Here is a 24,626-nt window from a genome sequence, read left to right as displayed (position 1 = left end):
AGGTGCCTACTACCGCATAGCTAAGAATAACTTTTTAGAAAACCTAAACTTTTTACATTCTGCAGCTCTCCTCATATTGAAGCATTCATATCCAACTCTGTTTTTCACCTTTTCTAATGAAAGTATTCTCCAAAGAGCAAATTGGAATGGTTCCAATTATAGTTGTCCCCGCCTTATCCTGGGGGACACATTGCAGCACTCCCTAGTGAATGCCTGAAACAGAAGTCTATATACACTGCCGAAGCCTAAATATACTGTGCTTTTTAGATCTAATGGCCAAGACAGACTGATAGTGTATAGTGTATACAGCATGGATGCACTGGACAAAGAGATGATTCACATCCTAGGCAGGATGGTGCAAAGTTTTATTTTGCAACTCAGAACATACTCTTGCCCCATTTAAAACTTAGGAATTGGACGGGTGCAATGGCTCATGCCTGTAATCCCATCACTTTGGGAGACCGAGGTGGGCAGAATACTTGATGCCAGGAGTTCGAGACCAGCCTATCCAACATGGTGAAACCCTGTCTCTACCAAAAATGCAAAAATTAGCTGGGCATGGTAGCTGGGTGTGCCTGTAATCCCAGCTACTCAGGAGGCTTAGGTAGAAGAATCGCTTAAACCCAAAGGCAGAGGTTGCAGTGAGTCGAGATCAGGCCACTGTACTTTATCCTGGGCAACAGAGTGAGAATTGTCTCAAAAAAAAAAAAAAACTTAGGAATTGTTTATTTCTGGGATTTTCCATTTAATATTTTCAGACCTTGGGTAACTGAAACTATGGATAAGGGGGGATTACTCTAACGTGAACACTGTTTATTCTAGGTATGGAGGGCTGGTCACTTTCCTAAGACAGTGCCGTAGAACAAAACTTTTTACTAATTACTATGCTCAGGGCTTTATTATTTAATCACAAGATTCTAGCACCTCCCCTATCTTCCAAACTTTGATTTTTTGAACTTTAACATTTTGAAGTAGTATTGTGAGTCAGTTGACTATTACTAACTTGCAGAATATATTTTCTATAATTCTGTGACTAGGTAACTCTATATTGTGTATGTTTTTCCTCAGTTGAGAGGGAAAAGAGTAATTCTGAAAACTGAACAGCAAGACCATTTGAAATTGAATGGTTTGCTTTGATTCTCTACTCCCGAATTAATGTAAACTTGGATACAGAATCATTTTCTATTTCAGAAAAGCTAATCCTGTTAAAAAAGCATGTTAGTCTTACAACTTAACATTATTTTCTACACTGTTAGTCCTAAGAATTTTATTGTGTGATGTTAAACCTTAACTTGGGAATGGGTTTGTATGTGTTTTTTTGATATTCTGAATAAAAAGGATATAGCAATTGGGATAGGCTTGGGTTCTTGGCCTTCATGTTCTTATCCTTTATCATTCCTCATGATAACCAAGTCAAAATTAGAAATAAGATGCTAAGAGGCCAGGTGTGGTGGCTCATGCCTGTAACTCCAGCCATTTGGGAGTCTAAGGTGGGCAGATCACCTGAGGTCAGGAGTTCGAGATAAGCCTGACCAACATGCAGAAACCCTGTCTCTAAAAAAAAAAAAAAGAAAGAAAGAATATGCTAAGAATACAAAGGTGGGCCAGGCGCGGTGGCTCACACCTGTAATCCCAGCACTTTGGGAGGCCGAGGCGGGTGGATCACGAAGTCAGGAGTTCGAGATAAGCCTGACCAACATGGTAAAACCAAAACTCCATCTCTACTACAAATACAAAAATTAGCCAGGCATGNTTAGCTGGGCATGGTGGCGCATGCCTGTAATCCCAGCTACTCAGGAGGCTGAGGCAGGAGAATTGCCTGAACCCAGGAGGCGGAGGTTGCAGGGAGCTGAGACCGTGCCATTGCACTGCAGCCTGGGTAACAAGAGCGAAACTCTGTAAAAAAAAAAAAAAAAAAAGAATACAAAGGTGGCTCTATATTAATATTGTATTGATAGGTCAAAGGAGAAAAACCATGAGATCAATTCATTAGATACTGAAAAGTCTAAAAAAAATTTTAACAAAAGATACTGAAAAATCTTGTAAATTTAATGTCTTCTTGCTTTCTTTATTAACTAACGAAACAAGAATAAGTAATAGCATAGCCATAAATAAAAAACTTCCTAAATGTAATTTTTAAAAATCTCAAACTAAAAATGAGAATCATACTTAAACGTTAGAAGCATTCCCAGGAGAGTTGGAAACAAGATTGCTATGCCTGCTATCACTACTTAACAATTCATGTTTTAAGTCCTAGCAAGTACAAAAGAGAAAAGAGGCGTAAATATTAGAGAAGGAAAAATTATTTTTTGCAAATGGCATGATTTTTTGTGGGGGTGGGGAGGCCTGGAAATCCCAGAAATCAAGTGAGAAACTTTGAAGAATAAAATAATTCAGTAATATTGCTTACTTATCATCAATGGGTTCTTGGAAAGTGCAACTTTAAGCAAAGCGATGCATAGCAAAACGAGTTTTATGCTAGGTTAAATATAAACAAGAGTTAAATTCCTACAGCATATTTCTGGTCAGAAAAACATCACTAAATGCTTGTAGTATTAAACATTTAAATGACGTCTACTAAAAATTTTAAAACTTAGTTGGATGTGGTGGCGGACGCTTGTGGACCATGCTACTTACAAGGCTGAAGTAGGAGGATCACTTGAGCCTGGGAGGTCAAGGTTGCGGTGAGCAGTGGTCATACTACTGCACACCAGCCTGGGTGACAGAGCAAAACCCTGTCTCAAAAAAAAAATTGAATGTGAGTTGTGTATACATTTAAGAAAGATGAATAAAAAGTAAGATAATTATCTGCCTCCCTGTTCCAGTTCAGGGTCTCAATGGCTAGAGCCTTTCCTGGCAATTCAGGGCCCAAGGTGGGAACTAGCCCTGAACAGGACGCCATCCCATCGCAGAGTGCTCTCATGCACACCCACACTCACTGATACTGGGCTGTGTAGACACACACACCCATTTATGTGCATCTTTGGGATATGGGAGGAAGTTCAAGCATTGGAGAAAACCCATTAAGATGTGGGGGGAATGAGCCAACTTCACGTTGACAGTGACCTCAGCTGGAACTCCCTTTTTTTCTCATAAACATTAGAACAAAATTAAGTTGAATGAAACATTTTTTGAGGACCTCCTGTAGACTAAAATTTTAAAACCCTGTTCCGTATATGAACAATCAGAAAATATAATGAAAGAGCCTATTTACAACCACAGGAAAAAGTTTAACAGTTAGAAATCTACTAAAAATACACAATTAGGGCATGGGGTGTGTGCCTGTAATCCCAGCTACTCGCAAGGCTGAGGCAGGAGGATTGCTTGAACCCAGCAGGTAGAGGTTGCAATGGGCTGAGATCAGGCTATTGCACTCCAGCCTGGGTGGCAGAGTGAGACTCTGTCTCAAAAAAAATAAAATATAAAAATAAATAAATTCAGGGGGAAGCAATAGAAACAATAGAAAATAAAAGTTAATATAATTATGTAGTGCTTACATTATTTTAAGTAATATAGAGATGCTTTATACAGGAGGATGTGCATAGGTTATATCTAAATACTATACCATTTTTATATCAGGTACTTGTGCATCCTGGGATTTGAGTATCTGTGGGGTTCCTAGAACCATTCTCCTTCAGATATCAAGGGATGACTATATCTTGTTCTTGACAGAGAAGATTTGACATTTTAAATATATCAGATGTTCCTGTAGATTAATTTGTAAATTTAATGCATTTCCAACTAGAATGCTAACAGGCTTATTTATTTTTTTAATGACCTGGAAAAAGTAAAAATACATATACAGGAAAATCTGAAGAAAAAGAAAACAGTAGAGTGACTCAAATGTTTATTTAAAATATATTGTAAAGCTTCTGTAGTTAAAATGGAATGATACAGTTGCAGACCAGTAGGAAAGAATAAAGTCAGCTGGGTGCGGTGGCTCACGCCTATAATCCCAACACCTTGGGGGAGGCCACAGCAGGAAGATCATTTGAACTCTGGAGTTCAAGACTGGCCTGGATAACATGGTGAAATCCCGTTTTTACAAAAAATTAGATGGGCAGAATCGATTGAGCTCAGAGGTCAGGGCTGCAATGAGCTATGATGGTGCCACTGCACTCCAGGCTTGGCAACAAAGCAAGACCCTGTCTCGAAAAGAAAAGGAAAGAATAAAGTCCACAATATCTGTGGGACATGAAGGAGGCTCTGTAGCCTGCTTGTTAAGAGCCTAAACTTGAGGCAAACTATACTGGGTTTGAACTGCTTCTCTCCTTGTCATTGGCTCTGGGACCTTAAACAGGTCAACTTGCCAAGCTTCCTCTTCTCCAGCTGTAAACTAGGAGTGAAAATAAAATTTGCATCATAAGGTTCTGGAGCTACCAAGTGAGGTGGTGCACACTGCCTGTTCCACGGTAAACATTGGATAAATGCTACTTATAAATGGCAGCAGTAGAGTGTGGTAAAGGTAGCTTGTCCAATTAGTTGGGAAAAGATAGATTATTTGATAATTATTCTTTGGAAGAATTTGAAAATTTTAAACAAGTTAAACCATAAAAATATGAAAGCAAGGCTAATCTCAGAGTAGGGAAGGCCTTTGTAAGTAAATCACAAAAGCCAGAAGCCACATGTAGGAAAATATTGATAGATTTGATTACATGAAATTTAAAACTTTTGTACCAAAATATGCCATTTAAGAGATCTACAGATAAAAGGAATTTGGGAGAAAAATTTTAATCTCATGATGAGAACTAGTCTCCTTAGTATGTTATAAAGCTGAGAAAAAAAGATGCACTACTGAGCAATGAAATGATGAAAGGTAAAGAGTACAAACCGGCTGGGCGTAGTGGCTCACGCCTGTAATCCAAGCACTTTGGAGGCCAAGGCGGGTGGATCACCTGAGGTTGGGAGTTCAAGACCAGCCTGACCAACATGGTGAAACCCTGTCTTAAGAAAAAAAAAAAAAAAAAAAAAAAGAATACATAGATACAGTCCTTTATTTATGTAAAGTCAAAGAACAAGGAAAATTAAGTCAAAAATTGACTGCCATGGGGCATGGCAGTTGATTGGAAAGGAGGACGAGTAAACTTTCTAGAGTGAAAAATGTTCTATATCTTGAGGTGGTTAGAGTTGGTGACAGTTGTCAGAACTTGTTAATCTAAACTCTTAAGATCTCTGCATTTGGTTGAGTGTTAATTACACTTCAATTTAAAAATTGGTAAAAGTAGTTCAGGATATCAGTAAATTTAAATTTGGGGTTATACACCGTGACTCATGCTTATAATCCCAACATTTTGGGAGGCTGAGGCAGGAGGGTCCCTTGAGACCAGGAGTTTGAGACCAGGCCTGGGCAACATACTGAGATACCTATCTGTACAAAAAAAAAATTTTTTAATTGAAGAAATTCTTGGGGCATGGTGGCATAAGCCTGTAGTGCCAGCTATTAGGGAGACAGACAAGAAGATGACTTGAGCCCAGATTAAGACTGCAGTGAGCTGTGATCTCACCACTGCACTCCAGCCTGAGTGACAGAGTAAGACCCTGTCTCCAAAAAAAAAGAAAAGGAAATGTAAGTTTAAATTAGACGCTAATTTTTAGTATCGTCATTATAAACAATTAATAAATTTTAATATCCAGGGGTAAAAAAGGAGTTGAGTGACTGTAAATTGACATGGATTTTTCAAATGGATTTTCGATAAATTTATCTGTTGACTCTGTAGATTACATGACCAGTGCTTCTTCCTGGTGATAGATTCTCACTCATGAACAAAGATAAGTGTTCAGAGATGTTCACTGTATTATATTTAAAACAACCTGGCCGGGCGCGGTGGCTCAAGCCTGTAATCCCAGCACTTTGGGAGGCTGAGGCGGGTGGATCACGAGGTCAAGAGATCGAGACCATCCTGGTCAACATGGTGAAACCCCGTCTCTACTAAACTACAAAAAATTAGCCGGGCATGGTGGCGCGTGCCTGTAATCCCAGCTACTCAGGAGGCTGAGGCAGGAGAATTGCCTGAACCCAGGAGGCGGAGGTTGCGGTGAGCCGAGATCGCACCATTGCACTCCAGCCTGGGTAACATGAGTGAAACTCCGTCTCAAAAAAAATAAATAAATAAATAAATAAAACAACCTATACTGCTACAAAAATAATGTAAATGAAATTACAAATCATTTGTGTATGATGTGCAGCCATGAAAAGGGACAAAGTTGATAGAACTGGATGAACTGTGTGGAATACTTTCCTATGTAAAGAAAAACACTTTACAAAAAAGATTCCATTTAAGTAATAATAATGTATGCATAGAAAGTTCCTTAAGGAATATTTAAGAAATGGTGAACACTGATTTTGAAATTTTTCTTTCTTCCTTCATTTCTTTCTTTTTTTTAGGAAAATGTCTGATGAATTTTCGGTAAGTTGATGAGTTTATCCATGATAAGTTTTTCATTTCTTAAGAAAAACAACATGGCCCTAACTGTGGGCTACATAAATCTTTTCACTTAAAAGAGATTGTTTTAGCTGGGTGTGATGGCGTGCACCTGTAGTCCTAGCTACTTGGGAGGATCCCTTGACCCCAAGAGTTCCAGGCTATAGTGAGCCATGATCATGCCATTGCAGTTCTGCTTGGGCAACAGAGTGAGACCCTGTCTATAAATAAATAAAAGAGATGCTTTTTGTGATTCTTGGTTTTGGGGGTGGGGGAGGAATTTTGATAGGTGATTTGCCTTAGTTTACTTAGATAATATGTTTGGAAATGTTTCCTATATATTTATGAATCCTTAAATGAAAATTTAAGATGTTACTTCTGTTGTTCTCTTTTACCCTGAGAGTATTAATCAAAGCCAACATTTATTGGAAATTGTTAAATACCAGGCACTCTTTTAAGTGTACTACATGAATTATCACATTTAAGCCTCAAGTTAACCCTAAAACAGTTTTTGAAAAGAAGCTCTATCTCGGAGTATGTAACTCCTTTGAGATAAAGCCAGGATTTAAATTCATATCTTGACTGTTCTAGCCTCTTAATTACTATGCTTTGTTATATTAATACAGCAGAGAAATGAAGCATATGATTAGTTGTATTTAGAAAACTTGAGCTTCTTTGAAGAATTTGTGTTGTAAAGTTGAGATTCAAAGTAACACCTCAAGTTTTGTGTTAAATAGAGTATTTTTTATATGAAAAGCTTAGCTTTTGAAGATGTTCTTGGAGTTTATAATCCCTCGCTCTATAGCTTACTGTTTATTTTCTGTGGGTTTATAATAGTGTTTGATATGACTTTTCCCTAGATAAGATAGATAAGATGTATCTGTTTTGTATTCCAGTTGGCAGATGCACTACCTGAACACTCCCCTGCCAAAACGTCTGCAGTGAGCAATACAAAAACTGGCCAACCTCCTCAAGGCTGGCCAGGCTCCAACCCTTGGAATAATCCGAGTGCTCCACCTTCGGTGCCATCTGGACTCCCACCAAGTGCAACACCCTCTACTGTGCCTTTTGGACCAGCACCAACAGGAATGTATCCCTCCGTGCCTCCCACCGGACCACCTCCAGGACCCCCAGCACCCTTTCCTCCTTCCGGACCATCATGCCCCCCACCTGGTGGTCCTTATCCAGCCCCAACTGTGCCAGGCCCTGGCCCCACAGGGCCATATCCTACACCAAATATGCCCTTTCCAGAGCTACCTAGACCATATGGTGCACCCACAGATCCAGCTGCAGCTGGTCCTTTAGGTCCATGGGGATCCATGTCTTCTGGACCTTGGGCTCCAGGAATGGGAGGGCAGTATCCTACCCCTAATATGCCATATCCATCTCCAGGGCCATATCCTGCTCCTCCTCCTCCCCAAGCCCCTGGGGCAGCACCACCTGTTCCATGGGGCACTGTTCCACCAGGAGCCTGGGGACCACCAGCACCATATCCTGCCCCTACAGGATCGTATCCTACACCAGGACTCTATCCTACTCCCAGTAATCCTTTCCAAGTGCCTTCGGGACCTTCTGGTGCTCCACCGATGCCTGGTGGCCCCCATGTGAGTGTTCAATTTGTTATTTTAAATGTACTGATTGTACATAAGCACAACTGAAAGATTGTTTCTCCCCAGTTTTGGATGGAAGATTAAGAAAGCTTTTAGGGTTTTAAAAGAGGGTGGGTATATATTAAATGAGTAAATTTCAAACCTTCAGGTGAAGCATTTAAAAATGAAAGCACTATTTTAAGTATTCCTTGTGCTAAAAAGAAAAATTTTCCAAAGATCCCCAGAGACTTTGTAATGTAGTAAGCAGTGTCCTCAGTAGCATCCTTTAGGTAAACTCTGAAGTTCATTTCATTAGGATGTTTTGTTTTATTATTATTTCTCAGTATTGTTTTGTAGCATCATACCAAAGCTCAGTTCAATACAAGCAGGCTCTACCTGTCTGGCCTGATAGAGGTAGATTTTTAGAGAATCCAAGGCAATAAGTAGATAACGTTGCTCATCTTTCAAGCAATTCTCGAACTCAAGATTATACCCCTATTCTTTATTGTCAGTTTACATATAATGCTTTATGCTTTACTGTCGCCAGAGTGGGGTTAACATCTTAGTTGAGGAGCCTGTTTTGGTCATATAACTGAGTAGAAAAGTACTCCTGTGAGGTAAGCCAAGTGAGTATCCAAATGCAGCGTAAAGAACTTAACTTAGGAAAAAAATTTGGGAACTTTTTTTTTTTTTTTGAGACAGAGTCTTGCTCTGTCACCCAGGTAGAAATGCAGTGGCACGATCTTGGCTCACTGCAACCTCCGCCTCCTGGGTTCAAGCTGTTCTCTTACCGCAACCTCCTTAGTAGCTGGGATTACAGGCATCCGCCACCATGCCCAGCTAATAATTTTTGTATTTTTAGTAGAGACAGGGTTTCACCATGTTGGCCAGGCTGGTCTTGAACTCCTGACTCAAGTGATCCACCTGCCTCAGCCTCCCAAAGTGCTGGGATTACAGGCCTGAGCATCCTCACCTGGCCAGGAAATAAAAATCTGTTGACTCTTAACACAAAATAACTAGTTAGATCTTCAATTAGATTAGTCAGACATCCACTTCAGCTATAAAGGGAAAAAAAAAAACCATAAAGTACCCCCAAAACTTGAATTTCTTGCTATATATATATTCTCTAAAAATATTTGGTTTTGCGTTAAGTGTATGCCATAGTAAATGACGTAATTTGGTTTTTGGATTTATTAAGCAATAAATTTAAGCCACAGTAAGGAGTTAATAAACTCCATTTGCAAAATCTAGAAGTTGACTTTTTCTTTCTTCTATTTCAGTCTTACCATTAAGTTAACAATGGACGAAGAGATGACGCTTTGCTTTTTGAAGTACATCTATATGCACATGAATGCATATATAAAAATTGCTGGTTTCACTATTAGAGGGCATTCATGAAAGAACAACTCTTGCACCTCTCAGAGAAGATAACTGCCTCTTGTACTTGGATGTGTAGTACATCATATGTATACAATCAGATAAAAGCATAGAAGTAAATCATTCGGATGTGATTTTTGTTTGGTTTTCATGGAAAGTTAAAGTGATTAAGTATATTGAATAGCTCTTTGACAGAATTTGTTTAAACTATGAAACTACACACTTAAAAATCTAAGATGATGTGTGGATTATTGTTAGAATCTGCAACTCATTGGCAATTTATTTCAAGTATTTTTCTATAATCACTTTCCCCTCCAAATAAATACACTTTGAGTATAACCCCTCATATCTAAACAAATGATGCCTCTCAACATTTTGAGCTGCTCTGTCAGATAAATAAACCTGGTCCTCTTGAGGTTATATTTTGGATATACATTTTTAAACTGTCAGTAATTATTGTCAGATGTGAAGTTTAGTAGACAGCCAGTGTTCATTTTTATCCTTGAGCTTTTAATAAAACTTCGTTTGTTTTTAGTCATATGGGCCATACAGCACTAAAGTCTGCTCTTTATGGAAACTAACTTTTTTCTTTTTAATCCAGGCCAACATGTATGTAAATTAAATTTTTAGATAATTGATTATCTCTTTATACTACTTGAGATTTGATTATGAGATGTGCATATTGCTTTGGAAAAAGCTCAAGGAAGGAAAGAATTCTCTCCTTTGTTTTGAACCTCAAACTAGATAAACCCTAGGAATTGCTTAATTGCAACAAGTAGTTTTCTTTCCCACAAAAAACTGAGGCAGCTCTTCTGCCCAGGGCATTCCCTGCAGCCACCCCCACCCCAGTTGCCCTTGGTTCTTTAGAAGGAGCACAGCCCTTGATTCCTCCCTGATGTGCTAAACTGGCACACTCTAGAGGTGTAAAACATAAAACAGTTGTGTTTAGAGAACCTTAAGTCATGCAGATATGACTGTTCTCTTTGTACAAGTGTGAATCAAAATAATGTATCTTTCAGAGTCTGGTTAAGCTATGTCATTGTCTCCTGCATAGTTTCCTGAGTCTTTTTGTAAAGTGCTTTTGGCTAACAGTTCAGTTCTGTATTTGTTGACAGGTAAATAAGTGGAGTTGAGTGCCATCTTTGAAAAAATTACCCTCTAGCTCTAACACTGAAAATAATAAATTGTAGATCTCTGCAACTGAGTTTAAAGCAGTGTGACTGTATTGCTTAAATATTAATTATTGTTTATAACCACCAAAAAACAGCCCTAGTAGTTTTTTGGCACCTTATGTTTAAATCAGATTCTTAGATTTGGGGTAGACCTGACCTTGTTATTTATTAGATAACATTTTGAATGTATCCATTGGATTTCTAAAATGTATTGTGAATTTTCTCAGACAAACAGGATTTATGCTGGAGCTCTGTTTTTGCTTAGAAATAAAATATTTAGTTTATTTCTGCTCTAATTAAAATGTCAAGAATGCCAAATGCTGCCAGTTTTTTGGTTTGATAGCTACCTCCTTTTAAGAAAGCAGAATGGTTACCTTTGAGAGGAACATTCAGTGTTTAAGCCTCCATTGTGTTAACTAGATGATAGATTCAAGCGTTCAGAAATGAGAAACTAACTTGTTAACATATTTTCAGATTGGGGAAAGTTGTTAGATGGCTCTTACCATAGTGACAAATGTCATCATTTTTTCTTTCACATCTCTGTAAGGACAGGTGTTGGCTATCTACAATACTATGGAACTCTTGTCAAAGTAGCCCCCAGTTGACAAGGCAGGTAACCTTAGGAGTCACAGCTTGAATTGTCATCAACATCAAAATGTCAGTTAACCAGGCCGGGCGCGGTGGCTCAAGCCTGTAATCCCAGCACTTTGGGAGGCCGAGGCGGGTGGATCACGAGGTCAAGAGATCGAGACCATCCTGGTCAACATGGTGAAACCTCGTCTCTACTAAAAATACAAAAAATTAGCTGGGCATGGTGGCGCGTGCCTGTAATCCCAGCTACTCAGGAGGCTGAGGCAGGAGAATTGCCTGAACCCAGGAGGCGGAGGTTGCGGTGAGCCGAGATCGCGCCATTGCACTCCAGCCTGGGTAACAAGAGTGAAACTCCATCTCAAAAAAAAAAAAAAAAATGTCAGTTAACCATGGAGGGATAAAATGATCTGAAAAGTGAGATGGCTGCAAAGATACCTCTCCTTAAGTTACTTTAGCTATCCTACATTGGGATAAGCTGACAGCTTAGCAGTATTTAGTTTAACACTACAGCGGGTATAATTTGACTAGGAAGAAGAGATAGCAGTTTTAGGATTCTATAAATGTGAAGTCCATTGATTTGGGGAGAAAAATCTGTTGCTAAAGCACATGAAGGGCTATGAATACGATTTGGGATTGCTACTCCCAATAAGCATAACTTTGCTAGTGACCCATACTGCCCATGTGCCCTAAATGATACTGCCATTGTAGTCCCTTTGTTTTCAAGGACTTTACGACTGGTATTTTGGGGATTTTTTTTTTTTTTTGATGTAAGAATGGAGATAAAAGGGATAATAGAATTTGCTTTTATATTCTTGTTATTTTTGTAAAGCATCTTTTCTTCAATTCTTGTTGGCATTCTGGGCCAAAAAGTATTTTAGGTTGGTTCAGTGTGGAGTTAAGAAAGGCAGGAGTTTCAGTGGAGGAATGGGGAACGGCACAGAGAAAGGCTTTTTTCCTTTTTAAAAGGGAATAATGTTGCTTTCAATACAAGACATGATAGGCTGAAATTGGTTTATGGAAAAGACTGCTTGCTAGCAAGTATGTTTGGTCTTAGTGGGGATACAGATTATAGAATATGCTGACATTTGGGCTTCAGAGGAAGAACTTTCAAATACATCTAACGGAAATAGTTGAGATGTGTTCAGAAATACTGTTTCTGGAGTTGGAATCTTAAGTTTTGAAATGTTGAAACCAAAAAGACAAAAATTAAAACATGGACCTAATAGACCTTAGGTCCTCATTCACACACAGTTCTCAAGAATCAAGTGGAGTGCTTCAGATAACCTTGGCTTGTCTGTCCCAGCCTGCCACCACCTCATCTTTTCATGCTTTTAAAGACACCATTTACAGCTCTGACTCAGCCCTATTTTGTGTAAAGTAATACACTGATTATTCAGAAATAGACAATACATTTTCTAATTACCCAAGGACTGACTTCCTTGTCTACTTTACTGTAGGTTGTCTTCAGTAGAGAAGAGTAATAGGGCAGAGAAGAAAAGTATATATTTTGCCTCAGTCAGTCACACCACTACAACGGACTATTGGAGTATTTTCTAGAAAACCAATCAATTTGCCCTTGATATGTTACCTCACAAATTATTAGTGCTACCTATGGCACTCATGTACAGCTTTTGAAACTTTGTGTAGATGAAAATAGCTCTACTCAGAGTTTTTGTTAAGACTGTGCCTACTTTAAATATCAATTGCCTACACTTCTTAACAATAAGTGCCAATGTCTCAATTCTCTCACCCTGAATGACAGAAGCTAGTTTTATCAAATGCCAGGGTTAGAAAGCCTGGAAATTAGGCACAAACTTCCAAGTTTTTGAAGACCATAAGCCTAAATTCAGATAAATCACACTGATCTATTGTACTATGCATAGAAAGTTGTATGTGGCTTTCAGGGAAGACTATTTTTTGATTTTAATAAAGCAATATTTAGTATTGAAGACAGACACTTTTCAGAATTCTGCCATGTAAAACAAAAATTGCCAATAAAAATCAGTATTTTGTAAATGCCAGGCAAGCTTCTAGCTATCGAAAACATCTGAGTCATTCAGTAGATGCTATTGTCCTTGATCCAGGTTCTTTGCCAGCTATGAGGGAATCCCTGTCCTTGAGAGGCTCATAGTCTAGAAGTAACATTACAGAATTGGTTAGCACACCATTCATTATTAGTTTACCTAGATAAACGTGTTAGGGTTGCTGCTGGTGGAAATTATAACCAGCCTTTGGGCATTTTAAAGGGCAACATGTGGCATACCTTTTCTAAAAACAGAGTTAATGTTTTTCAAGATTGTAGTGTTGAGCACAATTCAAGTGTGCAAAGTAACAGGATAGTTTGTTTGCCTCTTCACTTTACCCCTGGATAAAGGCACTTTCACTGCCTGTCACTGATTAACAGATACTGACTTGTTGCCATTAAGTAAACTTGACTGTGTGCTCTATGAAAGTTCTTTGTAATTTTCTTGAAATTGTGATTTTTCATTGACAGTAATGACAAATTTAATGTATGTAATTGTCTATACATTTTAAGTTAAACTGCCTAAAATGTGATTTGAGACATATACATTTGTTTGTATTGTAAATTGTAAGCAATCAGTTTGAGTACTAGATTTTATCACCTGCTGCTGTATTTGTAAACAAAGACAAATGTTGCTTTAAAAAGTAATTATAATTAGGAATAGGCTATGGATGTGATACTTGATATTTTTTAAGATAAACTTGTTTGCTTTTGTGTATTATACCTGAAAACTTTTTTAAAAAATGTATTTTCATGGTTTCACAGATTTTTTCATGTTTATTCTTTAGGCCTAATTCTGGGCTTCTCTGAGCAAGTCCAGAGCCTAATTAACACAAATTTGTTGTCATAAAGGAGGGAAAAAGGGCCTGAGATACCTTTTTGCATGTGACCTACATTGACTAAGGATGTCTGGAAACAACCATTCCTCCACACACCCTCTTTCAGCAACATGGTGTCCATTGTCTCCTTTCAAGGCTAGGCTACTCTTTGTAACCAGATTATCTGCATATACAATAATATGAAGTCAGGGAACTTTCCCTGTCCCCACTCCCCTCACTCCCCCACTTTCTGTTATCAAAGATAGTTCTACTTTTGTCATTAACTGCTACACATTTAGTGAAGGTCACATTATTAAACTTGGTGGAGTTTACCATTTTCCCGCAGCAGGTTTTGCTGTCATTTCTTGGAACTCCAGTTGGAATAGGGCAATGAATGAATGAATGCAGTACTTCTATTTTTGGAAGGAATTCCTTCATTTTGCCTTATAATTGAACAAAATGCAGCTGTAAAATTTTAAATTGTTTTTGATATGTTACTCAATATCCCATGAAAGTATCCTCCTAAAGTGGAGCTATGAAATGGATGGTGCAATAAGACCATTCTGGAGCAGGGCCAGTTTCTATATTTTCCTGTTGTGAGATGACATTGCTCTGACAAACATGCTATCCTCGTTACCTGACCCAAGCAAGTGCTTTTTTTAAATCACTGTATTGATACTCTTAGCACCAATCCTTTTGCAACCCATCTCGAAAGCAAAATAGAATTCTGAATATTAGCTCACTTATTTTAAATGAGGCATACAATAGAATTCTAATGCCAGAAGAGGATTTGGGTCATCTCATAGAGCTTATTCCTGTGGCTTTTATTTGTTTTCAAGACAGAGTCTCACTGTGTCGCCCAGGCTGGAGTGCAGTGGTGCAATCTCACCTCACTGCAAACTTCAGTTCAAGCGATTCTCCTGCCTCAGCCTCTCAAGTAGCTGGAATTACAGGTGCCCACCACCAGTCCTAGCTAATTTTTGTATTTTTACTAGAGATGGGGGTTTGCCGTGTTGGCCAGGCTGGTCTCAAACTCCTGACCTCACATGATCCATCCACCTCAGCCTCCCAAAGTGCTAGGATTACAGGCTTGAGCCACCACGCCCGGCTCTCCTGTGGCACTTAAACTTTTCTCTCATTTTTTTTCTCATTTGATTTTCCCAGTGCCGAGGAGAGGATCAAGTGAATAGATATTATAGAGCTTAGTTTCTCCCTTTCACTAAAGCACTTCCACTTGGCACTTTATGTGTTTTCCTTACTGGTAAGTTGTTTCAGGAAGGGTAGAGATTTGCTGCTTTTAAATTTTAAAAAAACTGCCATTATAGATGACCATGTCTCCTGCTTGAGGTTTATTTAGATCATAGTCAAAAGTTCTCAAGTATAATAAAATCAGGTCATCTGGGATTCTAAGCCATCCTTAGAATGGCTTCTTTAGAAAAGAAGAAATAGAACATTTTTTAAGTTTTCTCCGATTATGTTTTCTGTCAGAGGTTGTTTTATTTAATGGCCACTTTGTCTAGCTTTCCTTAAAGATATGTAGATTTAAAAGTCTCTTTAGAGGTAAGGAAACCAAGTTTAAAAGAGATGTGCGGTGCTTCATGCTTGTGTAATCCTAACACTTTGAAAGGCCAGGGCAGGAGGATCATTGGAAGCCAGGACTTTGAGACTAGCCTGGGCAACATAGCAAGACCTCATCACAAACCAGAATTTAAGAATTAGCCAGGTGTGGTGGCGTGTGCCTCTAGTCCCAGCTACTCAGGAGGCCAAGGTGGCAGGATCACTTGAGCCCTGGAGTTAGAGGCTACAATGCTGCACTCCAGCCTAGACAACAGCAAGATCCTGTCTCTAAAAAGGTTAAATTCCCAGAGTCATACCACATAAATAATGGAACCAGCTCTTCCAACACCAAGGCTTAGAATTTAAACACTAGGTTCATGCATCTAGTACTGCAATTTTTCCAAAACCATACCTGGAAAGTCAAATCTATCTAATACTGAATGTTATGTAGCAAGCCTCTCACATATCATTTAGTGAGTTTCATTGAACATTCAGGAAAAAAAAAAAGCTAATGGTTATGTTTGAAATGCATTGTTTTGTGAATAATCACAGTTCTTAAATTGCTAATCTAGAACTTGAGTTGTGTTTTCATAAAGGCAAATGTTCAAAGGTGTAACAGTTAAGCGTGGGTTTAAAATGTGAATGTGTGAGGCCGGGCGCGGTGGCTCAAACCTGTAATCCCAGCACTTTGGGAGGCCGAGGCGGGTGGATCACGAGGTCAAGAGATCGAGACCATCCTGGTCAACATGGTGAAACCCCGTCTCTACTAAAAATACAAAAAATTAGTTGGGCATGGTGGCACGTGCCTGTTATCCCAGCTACTCAGGAGGCTGAGGCAGGAGAATTGCCTGAACCCAGGAGGCAGAGGTTGCAGTGAGCTGAGATTGGGCCATTGCACTCCAGCCTGGGTAACAAGAGCGAAACTCCGTCTCAAAAAATAAATAAATAAATAAATAAAATAAAATAAAATAAAATAAAATAAAATGAGAATTGTTAAGAAAAGGTAGCGGATGATGAAACCCCTAGTTCCAGGTCCAGCCTTTGCAGTTACCAGTCATTGGGGACATGGGTATCCAGCTACCCTGCAGTGGTACACACTAGGCCAAGGCTGTCAGAGCAGCTGAGACAGAAGAGGTCTCTGTTAGCAGTGCATGGGCAGCCAAGATGTACAGGAACTGCACAGAGTGTGGAAGAGTCAGAGGGAGGTTCTGCCAAGCATGGCGTGACAGTTCTTTTTTTAAACGTGCCAATGCAGGACATGCTAAGTTAAAATATCTTAACTGTTGCTTAGTTACTGCAACACACAAAAACCCCAAGTACTAAGCTTAATGAATCACCTGCATCCCTTCTTGAATGCTCAAATCTACAAAAAGACCAAACTGCATGACTAATGATTAGGACTCTTACTTGGGCTTTTTATAGAAGTGGGTTGAAGAGGACTTGTGCGAACTAGGAAAAGCAGCTTCCAAACATAAGATTTCTTGTCTGAAAGGTGTTAATAAGTCTCCACCTCCCATGCATCTGAGATCAGATTCTAAAAGGCAGCCCTTCATGGCTCAGCAAGTAACACAACTGCTGGGGATTCACAGGGCAGAGTTTGTATTTTTATTTTTTACTTTCTAAATCGGTATTGGGTCATGAATTTATTTTTTAGAGTTTTTATTTTGAGCTTTGATCTCAGCTCTGGTGTGTGATTTAGGGCAATTGATTAGTTTGCCGTACTCACTTCCCTTACCTATAAACATACCAACACTCAAAGTACCATGAGGGAAAAAACATTCTTCATTCCCTCTAGCCAGAGATCCACTGGGTATGTTAGCATACCCCAAACAATGCACATCTAATACAGTATGTCTACATGAATATTCCTTTTGTAAAGGCCAGGTGGTTGCGTTATTGCACTCCAGTCTAAGCAACAGAGTGAGACTCCGTCTCCAAAAAAAAAAAAAAAATCAGATTATCACACAGATGTGGTGGCTCATGGCTATAATCCCAGCTACTTGAGTGGCTGAGGCGGGAGGATCACATGAGCCCAAGAAGCAAAGGTAGCAATGAGCCATGATGGCACCATACCTGAGTGACAGAGTAAGATCCTGTCTCAAAAAAAATTAGATGATGATCTAATTAGATGATCAAGGTCAAGGATTAAACGTTACACAATGTGATTAGCTCTTATTTCACATGGCCGGGGGAACAGGGAGTATACAATGTGATCATAGTATTTATCAACCACCAACCTTGTGCTCCAAGCAAGTGGTCATACATCCCAGTTAGCCTGGAATTATTCTCGTTTCTGTTTTCCAGGTATCATTTTTTTTCTGAGACGGAGTTTTGCCTTTGTCGCCCAGGCTGGAGTGCACTGGCACGATCTCAGCTCACTGCAACCTCCACCTCCCGGGTTCAAGTGACTCTCCTGCCTCAGCTTCCCGACTAGCTGGGATTACAGGTGCACGCCATCACATCCAGGTAATTTTTGTATTTTTAGTAGAGACGCGGTTTCATCATGTTAGCCAGACTGGTCTCAAACTCCTGACCTCAGCTCATCTGCCTGCCTTGGCCTGCCAAAGTGCTGGGATTATAGGCATGAGCCACTGTGCCCAGCCTCCAGGTATAATTATTGAAGCACCTCCTTTGTATCCTCAAAAGTGTCCTGGTTTTAATGATAAGTTACATGATTGTCCTAAATATAACAACAACAAAAAAAAGAGTACCAGTGAAGATTTTATTTCCTCAGAGAAAAAAAAATGTTTTTTTATCCTAAAAAAACATGTTTTGAGGGCCAGGCTCAGTGGCTCACTCCTGTAATCCCAGGACTTTGGGAGGCCAAGACGCGTGGATCGCCTGAGGTCCGGAGTTTGAGACCAACCTGACCAACATGGAGAAACCCCGTATCTACTAAAATGCAAAATTAGCCAGGCGTGGTGGCACATGCATGTAATCCCAGCTACTCGGGAGGCTGAGGGAGGAGAATTGCGGGAGGAGGAGGTTGCGGTGAGCCAAATCACGCCACTTCACTCTGGCCTGGGCAACAAGAGTGAGACTCCATCTCAAAAAAAAAAAAAAAAAAAAAACAACCCTGGCCAGGCGCGGTGGCTCAAGCCTATAATCCCAGCACTTTGGGCAGCCGAGGCAGGTGGATCACAAGGTCAAGAGATCAAGACCATCCTGACCAACATGGTGAAACCCCATCTCTACTAAAAATACAAAAATTAGCTGAGCGTAGTGGCGTGCGCCTATAGTCCCAGCTACTCAGGAGGCTGAGGCAGGAGAATTGCTTGAACCCGGGAGGCGGAGATGCAGTGAGCCGAGATTATGCCACTGCACTCCAGCCTGGCACTTGGTGACAGAGTGAGACGCTGTCTCAAAAAACAAAAACAAAAACAAAAAGGTGTTTTATCATAGAAGTTACCCCTTCATTCACATACAGTTGGCCCCTTGTATCTGTGGGTTCTGCATCTGGGGATTCAACCAACCTCAGGTGGAAAATATTCCGAAGAAAAACAACAATTAAGTAATACAAAATGTAAAATACAATATGACAACTATGTACTAGCATTTACAGTGTATTAGGTATTCTAAGTAATCTACAGATAATTTTAAGTATAAGGGAGGATGTGCATAGTTTACATGCAAATACAACACCATTTTATATCAGGGACCAGAGCAGCTGTGGATTTTGGTATCCAAGGAGGGTCCTGGAACCAATCCCCTGTGGATATTGAGAGACAACTATATTATTTAGGTTACTACTCACACTGCATCATCTTATAAAGGTGAAGAACCACATCCAAGTCACTCAATTGCAGCTACATTATCTTCAGTAAGTCCCCAAAGCAAGAAGCAAGCACTTTCCAGTTCTGGAACAGGGAGTCATTCTTCTAAGATAGAGGAGCTAGATACAGAAAGAGGGTTGGGAACAGTGCTTTCTCCTTTTCTGGGCATCTCTCCAAAGATTTCTGCTACATAGCCACAATTATGTCTTTTTCCCTCTCAAGTCAGAAAGCAATTTCCCTTAAAGCTGCTTTTTACCAACTTAATCCCCTCGTAAACTGAGTAGTACCAAAAATTATGTCTATTTTATTTATTTTTATTTTATTTTATTTTAGAGATAGGATCTTGCTATGTGGCCCAGGCTGGTCTTGAACTCCTGGACTCAAGCAATCCTCCTGCCTCAGCCTCCCAAAGTTCTGGGATTACAGGCATGAGCCACCACGCCTTGCTTATGTCCAATTTTGGAGGGTTTCTGGCTGCTGCCTATAAACATTACCAATTCTGTAATAGAATTGCATTTCATTTCCTCCTGACACACATGTTTCGTTTCTAATTCACAATAAAGAGCAATGGAAGGGGGCAGTGAGATTATTATTTTATAGGGTAATTTACAGGCAGGGAAATAGCAAAAACTTGTTAAACCATTTCAGAAGCTGGGTGTGGTGGCTCACTCCGGTAATCCCAGCACTTTCGGAGGCCTAGGTGGGCAGATCACAAGGTCAGGAGTTCAAGACCAGCCTGGCCAACATGGTAAAACCCCATCTCTACTAAAAATACAAAAAACTTAGCCCGGCATGGTGGCAGGCACTTGTAATCCCAGCTACTCAGGAGGCTGACGCAGGAGAATCGCTTGAACCCAGGAGGCGGAGGCTGCAGTGAGCTGAGGCCACACCATTGCCCTCCAGCCTGGGTGACAGAGCAAGACTCTGTCTCAAAAAAAATTTTTTTTCAGGAATATCTATTGGCTGAGAAAGAGCTGTCAACTTTCTCGTGCTTGAGGTGCATTTTTGAATACTAGAACTTGTGGCTCTCCTGTAAGAATTAAGTGCTTCAGGTGTTACCACACTAGTATTCATCAGGGTGTTTGAGGAGAGCATCTGCTGCCATAGCCAAGTTCTCTTACATAGTTACATGGCAAAGTTCTTACGTGTTGCAGGAAGCAATCTGTCTGTGACTGTGGCTTCATGTAGGTAACAGTCACCTCTTCACTCCTGCCATTTGCATCTGCTCTTCCTCATCTGCAGCACCAGCCATCTTTTTTTTTTTTTTTGAGACAGAGTCTCACACTGTCACCTGGGCTGGAGTGTAGTGGCATGATCTCAGCTCACTGCAACCTCCAAATCCCAGGTTCAAGAGATTCCCCTGCCTCAGCCTCCCGAGTAGCTGGGATTACAGGTGCCTGGAACCAGGCTTAGCAAATTTTTTTGTATTTTTAGTACAGACAGGGTTTCACCATGTTGGCCAGGCTGGTCTCGAACTGCTGACCTCAGGCAATTTATCTGCCTCCCAAAGTGCTGGGGTTACATGTGTGAGCCACTGCATCCCACCCAGCATCAGCCATCTTAACATCCTGGCAGTCACTGCCACAGGAGTGTGTGTCCCCAGTTTGTGGCAAAAATTAATTTTGTACATTGACAATTTAATGACACATCTGTTCTCAGCACACTATTAGACTGCAGCACTGCTGTAAAGTTAGGATAGAAAGCTCACTGACAGTATCAGTTCACATTGAAAATGAAACTTCAGGCTGGGTGCGGTGGCTCACACCTGTAATCCTAGCACTTTGGGAGGCCAAGGCAGGCGGATCATGAAGTCAGGAATTCAAGAACAGCCTGGTGAAACCCTGTCCCTATTAAAAAAAAAAAAATTTTTTTAATGAAACTTCAAACTATAAGTTTGAATATTCATTTGCTGCTAGCACCTTTTATAACATAAAGTACTTAGGAATCACATCTGAAAAATTATCTCTTTCAAATGACTAATACTCTATAATGAAAAGCATGTTAGCATTGCCAGGGGGAGGAGTGGGAGAAGGATGCTGTGGGGAGAAGATAGATCCTGGATATATACATATATGTGTGTGTGTGTGTGTGTGTGTGTGTGTGTATTCTGGATATACACATATACTCCCAGAATCTATCCTTTTTTTTTTTTTTTTTTTGAGATGGAGTCTCACTCTGTCACCCAGGCTGGAGTGCAGTGCAGTGCGCAATCACAGCTTACCGCAGGCTCAACCTCCCCTCAAGCAATCCTCCCACCTCAGCCTCCCTGGTAGCTGGGACTACAGGCATATACCACTAGGCCCAACTATTTTTTTTTGTAGAGATGGTTTTTTGCCATGTGGCCCAGGCTGGTCTTGAACTTCTGGGCTCAAGCGATCCACCCACCTCAGCCCCCCAAAATGCTGGGATATTATAGGTGTGAGCCACCATGCTTAGCCTGAGATTCTGGTAATATTCTACTGAGCGAGGTAGTGGCTATACATGAGAATTCATTTGATTTATTTAATTCCAAAGGTATGTAATTCTCTTGCATATACGGGACCTGATCACCTAATATTGAAAGAAAACTACAGTTTCACTGAGACTGTCTTTGACAGAGGCAGACAGGCCTGACTTCAGTGGTGACTGGTGTCTGGGGCATGTAACAGCAGCACGAGGCTGTGCCTAGCATCCATGGTTTCCTTTTATGCTGATAGCTGAAAATCTCAATTACTTTAGGAAACAGGGCTGTCATTTAGAACACAAGAGCATAAAAGGGTTTTCGCAGTGGTCCACTCAGTCTAGTGTCCTGTCTGACAATGGCACCCAGAAATGTTTTTGTGAAAGAGCATAATTGGGTCATAAACCCAGCATGCCAGACCCAGCTCTGCACCAATGGGGAGGCGACTGTAAAGCATTCAATTGTGTAAGGCATTGTGTTGAGCCAGTACAATGAGAACCTCAGAATAAAGATGGCCCCACAAATACAAGAGACAATAGGGATGGTATTTTTCATTGTGCTATTAGGGAGAAAAATGAGAAAAACATAATTAGAGTAAGGATTGAGGCAGCGTAGTACAGAGGTAAAGAGCAGGCCGGGAGTGGTGGCTCATGCCTGTAATCCCAGCACTTTGGGAGGCCAAGGTGGGTGGATCACTTGAGGTCAGGAGTTCGAGACCAGCTTGGCCAACATGGTGAAACCTCATCTCTACTAAAAATACAAAAATTAACCAGGCATGGTGGTGTGCACCTATAGTTCTAGCTACTTGGGAGGCTGAGGCAGAAGAATCACTTGAACTCGGGAGGCGGAGTTACAGTGTGGAGGTTACAGAGCCGAGAACGTGCTACTGCATTTCAGTGTAGGCGACAGAACAAGACTCCATCTCAAAAAAAAAACAAAAAAAAAGAGCACAGGTTCTAGAACCTGGCCAGCTGTGTTTAAATCTTTACTCCACTGCTTACTACATAGATCACATTGGCTGAATTACTCTACCTTGTGGTGCCTTCATTTTATTCAGCTGTAAATTGAGGGTCAGATGTGGTGGCCCACACCTGTAATCCCAGCACTTTGAGGGGCTGAGGCGGGTGGATCATGAGGCCAGAGTTAAAGACCAGCCTGGCCAACATGGCGAAACCCTGTCTCTACTAAAAATACAAAAATTAGCTGGGCATGGTGGTAGGCGCCTTTAACCCCAGCTACTTGGGAGGCTGAGGCAGGAGAATCACTTGAACTCAGGAGGTGGAGGTTGCCGTGAGCCAAGATTGTGCCACTGCACTCCAGCCTGGGCAACAAGATGACATCAGATACAAGCTTATTATGGGAGCTGAAAGGCATTTTTCTAGTTATTGGGCCTACAAGAGAGTTACAGTTTAGCAGAAGAAACAGAAAAATGAGCAGGCCATTTTTATCTGGCGTGATGTTACTGAGGCAGGAGGCACAGACTGCTCTAAGGATACCTGAGGAGCATCTAATAGTTAAACAGCTATCATTTGTTGAACACTAGTGATGTCTTAGACATTCACCCCTGTGCTTTGTTTTCTATTTTATCCGTTAGCAATGCCCTATAAGCCCCGTCACTTACCCAAGGTCTTTACTCACAACTTAAGTTGTTGTAACCTCACAACAACTTAAGCAAGGGGTAAAATTCACAGCTTGGGGAAGGCAGAGCCATCTTTTTTCCCCTTTATCATGCAGGGTACCATTAATATTTTAATGCACTTCGGAAAAAGACCTATCTCGGAGAAAGAGAGTCCAAAAGAAAGTCTGTCTTATGGCCGGGCGCAGTGGCTCACACCTATAATCCCAGCATTTTGGGAGGCCGAGGCGGGCGGATTACAAGGTCAGGAGATCGAAACCATCCTGACCAATATGATGAAACTATGTCTCTACTAAAAATACAAAAATTAGCTGGGTGTGATGGCATGTGCCTGTAATCCCAGCTACTCGGGAGGCTAAGGCAGGAGAATTGCTTGAACCAGGGAGGCAGAGATTGCAGTGAGCCGAAATCGTGCCACTGCACTCCAGCCTGGGTGACACAGTAAGACTCTGTCTCAAAAAAAAAAAAAAGTCTGTCTCCTCACCTCATGTCACCTCATGGTACTTTGCAACTGGCCATATTTCCAAATCAAATTCACACACTGTTTGAAAGCAGCTCACCTTAGGGATGAATTAGGAAAATTGCAAGCCCCAGGCCTGGGTATGTGAGTGAGTTTCAGCAAGAGGTGAAGGGCAGGCAGGCACCCTATCTGGGGAGGAAGTCCAGTGTCACAATTGTACCTCTGAGTAGTGTGTTCCCAACATTCCAGAGAACAGCTCCACCCTGGAACAGCTTTTATGCGTTATCCGCACTGACGTCAGCCATGTACCTGTGAGCACGACTGGCTTCTTGGCTGCCCACAGCTGCACTGTTCCTTCTTGCTGGGTTTTGGTAGTACACATGAGCTATTCATTTGAGAGTCTCAGGCCTACTAGCAACTCTGAACACCTCATACTCTAAAAAAGAGCACTGCTTTTCCCAGCTCATCTGGGATTACATGAGAGACTAGATTGTGTACAGGAAGGTCAACAACTACTCTGATTGGAGAATCGGCAAGAGAGGCCTTCTTGGAATGAGTCTCCAGGGATCTGAGCCTTGGACAAAGGAGTTGATAAGATTTTGACCTAGGACAAAGGAAGATAGAACAGGCCTAAGAGAAATAAGCAAAAATATTTCAGGCCGGGCGCGGTGGCTCAAGCCTGTAATCCCAGCACTGTGGGAGGCCGAGGCGGGTGGATCACGAGGTCAAGAGATCGAGACCATCCTGGTCAACATGGTGAAACCCCGT

General features: G+C 40.8%; 1 protein-coding gene across 1 annotated transcript in view; it reads left to right on the top strand.

Annotated features, from left to right (window-relative positions):
* Nucleotides 1–14,030, top strand: part of MAPK1IP1L (mitogen-activated protein kinase 1 interacting protein 1 like) — an 18,127-nt gene extending 4,097 nt beyond the window's left edge. Inside the window, exons 2-5 of the mRNA XM_017515803.2 lie at nt 6,386–6,407; nt 7,319–8,026; nt 9,292–11,221; nt 11,535–14,030. Of these exons, the coding sequence (XP_017371292.1) occupies nt 6,390–6,407; nt 7,319–8,026; nt 9,292–9,303 (738 nt within the window). The 5' untranslated portion in view covers nt 6,386–6,389 and the 3' untranslated portion in view covers nt 9,304–11,221; nt 11,535–14,030. The remainder of the gene's footprint in view (nt 1–6,385; nt 6,408–7,318; nt 8,027–9,291; nt 11,222–11,534) is intronic.
* The last annotated feature ends 10,596 nt before the right edge of the window (nt 14,031–24,626 follow it).

This window comes from Cebus imitator, unplaced genomic scaffold (genome assembly GCF_001604975.1).
Source record: "Cebus imitator isolate Cc_AM_T3 unplaced genomic scaffold, Cebus_imitator-1.0 Scaffold560, whole genome shotgun sequence".
Taxonomy (NCBI): Eukaryota; Metazoa; Chordata; class Mammalia; order Primates; family Cebidae; genus Cebus; species Cebus imitator.
Note: the sequence above shows the minus strand (reverse complement) of the source record. Positions and strands in the feature narration are given on the sequence as shown.